We start from the raw sequence: 10,451 nt of genomic DNA on the forward strand, positions 1-10,451 counted from the left end.
AAAAACAGATGAGTTCGTGTCCTTTGCAGGGACATGGATGAAGCTGGAAACCATCATTCTCAGCAAACTAACACAAGAACAGAAAACCACTCGTATATGGGAGCTGAACAATGAGAACACATGGACACAGGGAGGGGAATATCACACACCAGGGCCTGTCAGGCTGTCAGGGCATGAGGGGGTAGGGGAAGGATAGCATATATACACACACACACACACACACACACACACATATATATATGGGTTGAAGGAAAGAGGAAGGTCAAAGATGACTTCATGAGTTTCTGGCTTGAGAAACTGAATGGATGATGTGAAAGATAAGAACTTGGTAGAACAGGTTTGAATGCAACACCAAGAGTTTCATTCAAGACAAGTTGAGTCCAAGTTGAGATACATCAAAATAGGATCTTACATATGCAGCTGGATCACAAATTTAGATCTCCAGAGTCATATTCCTAGAACCTAGAACAAAGATCCATCAGAACAAAGACAACATTTAAATCCAAGGGAAGTGGGCACGATGCCTCACACCTGCAATCCCAGCACTTTGGGAAGCCAAAGTGGGAGGATCGCTTGAGCCCAGGAGTTCAAGACCAGCGCGCTTAGGCAACACAGTGAGACACTATCTCTAGAACAACAACAAAGTGAAATTAACAGGATTTAAAAAAAAGAATGTGACAATTTGGGGCTGGGTGCAGTGGCTCACGCCTGTAGTCCCAGCTACTTGGAAGGTTGAGGTGGGAGGATTGCTTGAGCCCAAAAGAGTGAGGCTGCAGTGAGCTGTGATTTTACCACTGCACTGCAGCCAGGACGACAGAGCAAGACCCTGTCTCAAGCAAAGAAACAAACAACCAAGGAAATTGATGTAATACCCGCAAAAGAGGCTAGACAGAAAAGAAGTTTTGGGGCAAGTTTCTGGGAAAGGCTGTCATTTAGATGTAGGCAGAGGAGGACCTAGCAAAGGAGACAGGATGAGTTGTCAGAAAGGCAGGAGAAAAACAAGGGAAATGGTGTCCCAGTTACTAAGAGAGAAGGGTATTTTAAGAGATGACAATAGATTGCATTGAACGATGGCAACACTTCAGTAATATGGTGGCAGAGGCATGAGAGCTGGGTTGTGAGGAGGCACACTTCTTCCATAGTAATAACAGCAAACAAGAGGTGTCTGCAAGCATACGTAGTTTTGCAGTTTTGGAATGCAGGTTTTGTTTTGGTTTTCATTTTCTCAATAATATGTGAAGAAGGAACATCAGCAGTATGGGTGGGATCAGGATGGATGTGAAAGGTTTGAAAAGAAAGAAGATGGTGTGATGCAGTGTGAGATAGCGCTTACAAGAGAAACTATGTAGGGTTGGCAGACAGTATGTAGCACCAATTTGAGGTCTGAAATGTTTAACATGTTTCAGGAGGCTGCTTGAGGACAGACAGCAAACAAGAAGGTGAGGGCACATTTTACCATGGATAAGGAGTAGTCTGAAAAGCAATACAGAGAGAGAGGGTAAGGGACTTGCGTGTATTTCTGAAGAAGTGATTATTATTCTGAAGAAGCGTACTCATTGATATTGATAGCATACTTTTAAAATTAAGGAGGATTTTTTACTGATTTTTTTCACCATGTCTCTATTTATTTGAATTCAACTTTGTAGATTAAGTATTGTAAATTATGTTCTTTTAAAAGAATCGTATAATCCCTGACTGTCTCTAAAAAGACTGAAACATTTATAAAATCTACAAATTCTTATTTGTATACCTGTTTCCTCACTGACCAACCAATGCCAGTGTCAATCACTTTAATGTATTTTGCTGGTTTAGTAAGTGTGTGACAGTGATGTACGTTGTTTGACTTTGCTTGATTATGAATGCTGGTAGTGGTAAGGCTTTTATCCATGAAGACTCACAGTCTGCATTTTCCCCTAGAATCAGAGCACACATTCTACATGACTGCATCGAAGTAGTTTATCTTTTGGATCATGAGCTCCATTAATTGTGTTTAACCTACATTTTTTATTCTGTTATTTCTTCTTAATTATATTTTTGGGCAAAATTTTAGAAATTTGTATTTAAATTGGCTCTATTCTTTTTCATAATATAATCTCCATGTCTTAAATACACAGAAATTTGTTTGATAAGAGTGTGCTGCTCTGTTTTATTTTTAAAGATTTATTAATTCCTGGCTTACTTGGAATTTCATGTAGTATGTTGTGTGAAGGATGACTCCAGGTTAATTTTTCTTTATTCTGGTATCCAGTCGTTCCCAAAATATTTATATGATAGTGAATCTTTTCCACATTTATGTGTTGTTTCTTGCTTGACATCAATTATGTTCTTCTGATGGGCTCCTTTTTTTACTCTAGTCCATTGATTATTCTTCCTGTTATTATTATGGTTTTGATACATGTTACTTTATGGTTTACTTTTAAATCTAACAGCATTTTTGCCATTTAATAATTTTTATTATCTGATATTTTTGCTGTCATTTAAGATGAGTGCTTTTTTACAATGTTTCTAAATTTTATAGAGCATTCCATAAGATTTTAATGATTATTGCATTAAATGTGTTGATTACTTTAAGAATCATGACTTTTGGGGGTTTAGTTAGTCTTCTCAACTAGTACCCAGATATATCACTAACAGTTTTCCACTGTGTATCTGAATCAGATATTAAATTGTATTTACTTAAACCTCATGTGCCCTGACTCTTATTGAGGATAGCTATGTATTTTATAACGTTATTTTTTTGACAATCTTTACTTGTAGATTCAAATGAGGTTCTTTGCTAAGCTCATGTGTTTACTCATATCTTTTTAAAAATTTTTCTGACATTTTCTAGGTCATAATCATGTGAATGATGTTGTTTTTAATCCATATTTTCGGACACAGTTCTGTAAGGAGCACGCATTTTGAAAGCTGTTAATTTTTCTTTTTTTCTTTTTTTTTTCTTAAGTGTCAGGGATAGGTACTTCTTGTATGTTAACCACTTTTCTTTTGTACGTTGTGTTAGCAAGTTGTTTTAGAACAAATTTAATGCCCTTTTTTGTCAGATTTTAAAAATTTAATATGATTTAATCTGAATGTCTGACAGAATTTTAAAATATTCATTTAGACAAAACATGTCTTTGACTATTTTCTAGATTTCAACTTGTCTTTTTTTCTCTAAGGAATATTTTGGTAGGTGAAAGTGTACAGAATTTGGCATTTCAATTCTAATGAGTGTCTTATTTATATGATATGCACCCATTAAATATTTTAATGCAAAAATTGGTGAAAAAGTATTTTTTAGAAACAGAGGACTTTACCTTACTCATTTTGAATATTATAAATCATATGTCTGTATTATCTTCAGTTGTTCTATGCCTTTATCTTTATTGCTGTTATCTTTGCCATTTACACAGTGTCTGTAGTCGGCTTTATTACATTTTAAACTGCCAGATGATAGGACTGTGGCTTTTTGAACTGGACCTTAATAGGCCTGAGTTTGGCAGGCAGAAAAATAAAGCATTCCTGACAGAGGGAAGTAAAAGATAGCCATGAGGAGGTGTGGCTGCGCGGGTGTGTTCAGGAAGCAGAAAGCAATGTTGTGGGCTGGTGAAGTGAGTTGAGAGCAAGCAGAGAGAGAATCCCGGACAATGTCAACTGGGGCTGGGTCCTGGGGCACCTTGGATGCTGGATGAAGGAGTCTGGGCTTATCTTTGTTGCTGAGAAGCCATTTTGAAGGAGGAGTAACATCAACAAAGGTGAAATATGACAGATTTCAAGCTGAATGGCAGGCAGAATGGCAGTCCCAATGTCAGAAACACTAAGGTCAAGAGGAGTGGACTGCAGAAGAGGGTGGGGAACTGGGCAGCATGTTTAAGTTTACCATATTGATTCTGAGCTGCCAGTAGGGCAGTGGGCAGTACTTAGCTCTCACTTGGAAGCATGAGATGGACTGCTAGGAAGAAATATTTGGTTTTGGAATTCTAAGATCTGAAGCCTTCAGAAAGGAAAGCTAAGGACGTAGTTTGAGATAGAAAAGGGTTGAAGAGCCAACTTCAAGGCTCCTTTTTACAGGAAAAATGAAGAGGCAAAGAAGCAGTGGCAAAAAGCACAGATCTAGGAAGGATGGGGTGGAGAGGAGGTGCAGAAAGGCACCTGCGGATTTCATGGCTGGAAATCGCAGGTGACCCTGGAGAGAGATGCTTCAAAGGAGTGATGAGAAACAAGGCGGCTGGCTGAGGAATGACGACAGTGAGGAGGTGAAGATAGCAACACCAAACAACTTGACTGTGAGGGCAGAAAGTGAGTAGATGCAAGAGGTGAAGGATATTTGTGCTTTTCAGGACCTGAACTCTTGTGCTCACACAAACAATTCCACACCAACCCAACCTGTCACCTTCTTCAGCGAGACTCATGAGCGACATCCGTGGTGCCCATTTATTACTTCCCACTCCTATGACTTTTTTATTTCGTCTCTGCTGGGAAATGCCTTCGGGTAACACCCAGTGACATGACACATTTTTAGTAACTTCGTGGTGACATCGCTGTCTTCTCTGCTTATTGCAGCTTTCTGTTTGCCAAATGCCCTTGCTGACCCCTCACACACACAGTCCTTTGACCTTGATTTCACCAGCAAAGTCTCAGGCCAGAAAGAAGTTTCAGTTGTCTTCGCCATTCCCTGACTTCTACCTGCACATCTCCAAAATCTCCTCAAAAAAGATTTTTTAAAAAAATCTGAAGTGGGAAATATTTAGTGAAACACACACTTTTCAGCTAATAGTGCATCCTGATCTTTCGTTCACAAATCTCTTCTCGTTTTGTTTTCCATTTTATCATCCACCCTCCAACCACCCCCCTGAACCATGGGCAGCTGTTTAAAGCATTTGTTGTTATTTTTGCTTCTCTTTTAGGTCATCAAAAACCTGAAAGCAAAACTTTTTTAGAAACTCAAATCATTCATTATCTCCATAGCTTCAAGGACACAGTGACCCATCCAGATACTGATTTAAGATTGAGAGAGAAGGTACTGCCTGCCTGGGCTATGGGTTTGCACCTAGTAAGGGGCTCTATCTTGTCACTCATCCTAGTGAGGACCAGGGAGCAGTGGTAGCAGAGGTTTGACATCTCCTCTTTAAGGCAATTCTCTCCAGACTGGCTTCACTTGTTAATGTAGAATAGTAAAGAGTGCTAGAAGACTGTCATATAACTTTTATATGTTGAGAGAAAGCACCCTGAAGTCAAGTAGGAATTGTTCTGTTGCTATCTGTTATTTTATTTTTCTGTAGTTCTAAGACTGTAAAAAAATTACCCATTACTATTTCCCCCCATCATTATCCAATAAATAACCTCTCAAGTTCCCTACTCCAACCATGACGCTCTAAAAACATTTCTTTGTAGGCAGAATTTTACATTAGTTTCATCCTGCGATCAGGCCCCCTACTGTGTTCCACTGACTCCTCCCGGTGGGTGCCCCCCTCACTCCCAGTCTGACAAGCGGGTGTGTCTGTCTCTTTAGGAACGACTCAACCGCCGGAGCAGGAAGCTCAGAAAGGACATTGCGGAACTTCAGCGACTCAAGATTCAGGAGGAAAAAAAACTGCAGGCTCTGCAGGTGGGTCTTTCGGGTTCCCGAGAAGAACTCCCTCGAGTGTTCTCAGGGGCCCTTACTTAACTGTTCTGGACATCTGTCTGTCCTTGGAAAAGCCTGATGTAGGCAGATAGTCGTGGAGGCTGAAAACCTGGGTGTTGGCCTTGGTGTCAAAGTTTGCTGGCTGAGTGACCTACACAAGTTAAGCCCCTCTGATCTTTATGCAACTTATATGTTAAATGAGAACCAGTCCTACTCTGCCTGGCTCACAGTAAGGATCAAAGGAGACCAGTGTCTCGTCAATTGAAAATTACTACACAAGCAATAGGCCTCCGTTTCTGTCTCTGACAGTCTCCCTTTCTATTCCTCTTGGTCACGTGGCATCTGTAGATATTCAGAGAGTGAGGTGGAAAGGGGAGGTGTCCCTGCCTTTATGAGAATCACAGCTGCTTCTGCAATACCTGCGACACACAGAGGCAACACCATGAGGGGAAGAGGATTGAGGAATCCCCTTTCCTGCTCAGACATTCAGAGACTGTGAATGGCCAGGAGGGAGCCACCTGACACTGAGTCTTAGGGAGCCCCTTTCCTGTAGTTTCAGGGAGACCATGGGAACCACAGGCTGGAGGCTGGGCTGGAGAGCCAGCACCAAACCAGGGAACAGTTGGATGCCCTCCCTCAGCAGTGGCTGGGCCAGCTGGAGCACATGCCAGCAGAAGTGGCCAGAATCCTTGACATCTCCAGGGCAGTAACACAGCTCAGCAGCCTGGTCATTGATCTGGAGAGGACGGCCAAGGAATTAGACACCAACACACTGAAGGTGCATACCCTGAGGCTTCCCCCAAGGGCTGGGTTTCTCCCAGATAGTAGGCAGCCCATCTGCATCACCCTTCTGGGAGGTGTAAGAGGGAGGGGCCAGTGTGATATGTGGTGAGTTGTGGTAGACGTGGCTTGTTCCAAGCTATAGAGTGCTGCTGCAACAGAATGGGCACAGAAGAGGGGTGTTGCTATGTTCCCCCAGTTCTCAAGGTGGCACCCCAGAGTGGCCTCCAAGAGTGAATTGGGAAAGGAATTTGGAGGTGATAGGAACCTGAGAACCAATTATGATTCTCGCTTTTTCTCTCTTCTAGAATGCTGGTGACTTACTGAACAGGTATGAGCTGTCCCTTCTTCTTTCCCACATGTGCATATAAACCCACACATCACAGACATGCACAGGGTCTTCGTCACGGTCAAGGAGACCCACTGCTCCATTAGCTTTTGTGTCTGCATGCTACATGGCCAATGGAAGAGTCAGTGGAATACATGAATACATATTAATCTATGAAGGATTTCTTTGTTTCTAGGAGTGCTCCACAGAAATTAGAGATTATTTATCCCCAGTTGGAGAAAAGAGTCAGTGAATTGCTTCTTCAGCCATCCTCAGAAGCTCTGACCTGTTCATCCCTGGGACACCTCACTTCAGGCTCACCTCAGCCTCCTCTCTCTCCTTCCTCCAACCTGTCCAGGCCCCCATTAGATCTACCCAGTGCATCTTCGGGCTTGCCAGCTCCTGAACATGTCCCCATTTCTTCATGCCCACCATCATCACCTGATGCCTGACTCTCTGACTCTTGGACAATGGTTAGCCCCCTTCTAGGACAGGCTCATGCTTGGGGCTGCCACTGTGGAGGTCGGGGCCCATGGTCTCCAGGACTATTTGTGAAATCTCCATTTTGCCTGTGAACTGATGGTAGTGCCCATCTCTCCTAATCTCATTAAAATAGGATCCTCCAGGCCTCTGAATGGCCCGAGCTCATCAGCAGTGACGCCACCTCACATATGGAGCCCAACTGAGCTCCTGCAATACTTGTTGTCTGCACCAATCACCTGGCACTTATTTATTATTGTTGTGGAAGACAGACTCAAAGACAGCCTCCCTTCATGATCCTCACCTCTTAGAATGAATGCCCTTGTTCGGTCCCCTCCCCTTGAGTGTAAGTGGGATCTGTGATTCACTTCAATTCAATAGAATAAGGCAAAGGTGATGGGGTGTCACTCCGGCAACTGTGTTGCATTGTATAGAACTCCTCCTTGCTGGCCTACCCATTTAGAGCCCCTCCTAGGAGCCAAGAGCAGTCTCCAGCCTCCAGCCAACAACAAGCAGAGGCCCTCAGTCTTGTGGCTGCAAGAACCTGAATTCTGCCAACAACCTGAGTGAGCTTGGAAGCAGATTCTTCCCCAGCTGAGCCGGATGAGAACCCAGTCCAGCCAACACCTTGATTATAGTCTTGTGAGTACCAAAGCTGAGGACCCAGTGAAGCTGTGCCAAAATTTCTCACCCACAGAAACGGTGAGACAATAAATGTGTGTGTGTGTTTTTGTTTTTTGTTTTTTGAGATGGAGTCTCACTCTGTTGCCCAGGCTGAAGTGCAGTGGCACGATGTTGGCTCACTGCAACCTATGTCTCCCAGGTTCAAGCAATTCTTCTATCTCAGCCTCCCTAGCAGCTGGGATTGTAGGCGCCTGCCACCTTTTGTGTTTTGGTAGAGATGGGGTTTCACCATGTTGGCCAGGCTGGCCTTGAATTTCTGACCTCAGGTGATCCACCCACCTTGGCCTCCCAAAATGCTGGGATTACAGGTGTGAGCCACTGCCCCTGGCCGTGTGTTGTTTTAAGGCAGTAAATTTGTGGTAATTTTTATGGAGTAATGGATAATGAATACAATTGTATATTAGTCATTTTTGTATAAGCCTCACTTCTTTGGGTGAGCAGGCATCATACTCTGTCTGTGTCCTCATGTCTAGAACAGAGTCTGGCTCATAATTAGTGTCCAATAACATTTTAAATGTATGTATAAATGAATTAATAAGAAAGCATAAAGGCTCTTCTCAATCCTCTGATTAAAAGGAGCCATGAATTACCTTTTGCTCAGTATTTATTGAGCCCTTGCCAAAGTAGTCAATACCATACCGAGAGGTATAAGGAATAAAACATGGCCACAAGAATAAAAAGCCACATGGTGGTGCAAAGAGTGAAAGCTACAGAGTCAGACTTGAGTTTAGGTCTGGGTCCTGACACCTAATGCCTCTGTAACCTTGGGCAAATTACTTAGCCTCTCTGAACCTCTGTACTCCCCCCTCTAAAATAAGGGTAATGGTATCTGTGGTCTGGGATTGCTGTCAGAATTAAATACATGCTGGGTGTCTGCTAAAGTGTCTAAAATGTAAACATTCAGGTATGTCCATTTCATCTTTTTTTTTTTTTTTGGCGTATTCTAGCTTTTTATTTTTTCTTATTATACTTTAAGTTCTAGGGTACATGTGCACAACATGCAGGTTTGTTACATATGTGTACATGTGTCATGTTGGTGTGCTGCACCCATTAACTCATCATTTACATTAGGTATTTCTCCTAATGCTATCCCTCCCCCCTCCCTCCTCCCCCCACCCCACGACAGGCCCGGGTATGTGATGTTCCCCACCCTGTGTGTGTCCAAGTGTTCTCATTGTTCAATTCCCATCAGTGAGTGAGAACATGCGGTGTTTGGTTTTCTGTCCTTGTGATAGCTGGCTGAGAATGATGGTTTCCAGCTTCATCGATGTCCCTACAAAGGACATGAACTCATCCTTTTTCATTTCATCTTTTTTTTAAAAAGCCACTTCCCCTTTTGAAATGAAGTATGGAATGATAAAAAAAAATTCAAATAAATTCCACTTCCCCATCCAGAAGTTTATAATTTAGCTGTGGAACTATGACTAAACACATACAGAATAAGAAGAGAGTGTGTAACTGCACTGAATTAGGTATCACAGGGGCTAAGTGCTCTGGGAATTCAGAGGAAAGACACAGAGAGGCTAGGAAAGTCAGGGTAGGTTTTGTGGGGGAGGTGGGGATTGGACAAGTGGGAGAGGAAGGTGAGAACATTCTAGGTCATGGTAACCACATGAATGAAAGCATAGAGGTAGGAAAAAGCCACGGCACCTTTATAGGAGTGTGAGGAAACCGACCTGGTTAGGCTAGAATGTTCAGGAATGGGGAAGACCAGAAGTCAACAGGCTAAATGGATGACACCAAGACATAGTGAGGTTTCTGAGTCAGGAATGAAGGGAGAAGTGATTTTTAAGGAAAGCCAGTCTGGATCGTTTGCACAAGAAGTACTGGGGCAGAGAGTTGGGGGTTGGAAGGAGAGGGGAGGAGAAAGAGCCTGCCGTAGATGGCTCTTTTCAGAAAAAAAGGTATAGTTATTTGGCGCGAAGCTGCAGATCTCAGAGAAACATAAGATCCCAAATCTAAGAGCAAGACATTAGCCAAGGAAAGAGTACCCCCGAAGGTGACAGCTAGCAATTCCTGCATCCCAGATGGAGTTAATGTCACCAAGAGAACTTGTACCAGGAGTGGGAGGAGACTGACAGTCCCCAGGGTCTCTCCACAGGAGAGAAGTCAGTTATACTGAAGATGCCTTCCAGGCCCCCCTTGGTCCCTTCTGACGTGACTGCAGATGATCGGGCCGGGTTGGGAGTCTGAACACCAGATGATTGGCCAAACAAGTCTATGAGGTCACCTGTCAAGGAAGACCTTATCAAAGAGGGACAATAGCAATTAACTGAAACCATCAGGTCCTCTTGGAGATTCAGAAGGGATCCTTGATGAATGTGTCATTAGTTGGCAAGAAGAGCAGACACAGAGAGAATCAGAACTGCATGTGCAGCCACGATGTATTGGAACAGGTGTCCACAACCCATGCTACTGAGAGCTGCAGGAAGATCCAGTCTTCACGTTTCTTTGGACTTCGAGCCCACTTCTTACCAGTAGGTCCTGGACATACAACATACCAACGGTCATGAGCAGAGACTCAGGAGCCGAACCACAAGAATTCAAATGCTGGCTCTGCTACTCACTATCGGC

At 43.1% G+C, this 10,451-nt stretch overlaps 1 protein-coding gene across 2 annotated transcripts in view; it reads left to right on the top strand.

Annotated features, from left to right (window-relative positions):
* The window catches only part of TRIM40 (tripartite motif containing 40), an 11,588-nt gene extending 3,660 nt beyond the window's left edge, over positions 1 to 7,928 (top strand). The window contains exons 3-6 of one of the 2 annotated variants that reach the window (XM_023194403.2): positions 5,492 to 5,587; positions 6,159 to 6,383; positions 6,694 to 6,716; positions 6,910 to 7,928. In XM_023194403.2, the coding sequence (XP_023050171.2) occupies positions 5,492 to 5,587; positions 6,159 to 6,383; positions 6,694 to 6,716; positions 6,910 to 7,165 (600 nt within the window). In that variant the 3' untranslated portion in view covers positions 7,166 to 7,928. The remainder of the gene's footprint in view (positions 1 to 5,491; positions 5,588 to 6,158; positions 6,384 to 6,693; positions 6,717 to 6,909) is intronic. The other variant, XM_023194404.2, reaches the window with a different exon arrangement.
* Positions 7,929 to 10,451: the final 2,523 nt, after the last annotated feature.

This window comes from Piliocolobus tephrosceles, chromosome 5 (genome assembly GCF_002776525.5).
Source record: "Piliocolobus tephrosceles isolate RC106 chromosome 5, ASM277652v3, whole genome shotgun sequence".
NCBI classification, from domain to species: domain Eukaryota; kingdom Metazoa; phylum Chordata; class Mammalia; order Primates; family Cercopithecidae; genus Piliocolobus; species Piliocolobus tephrosceles.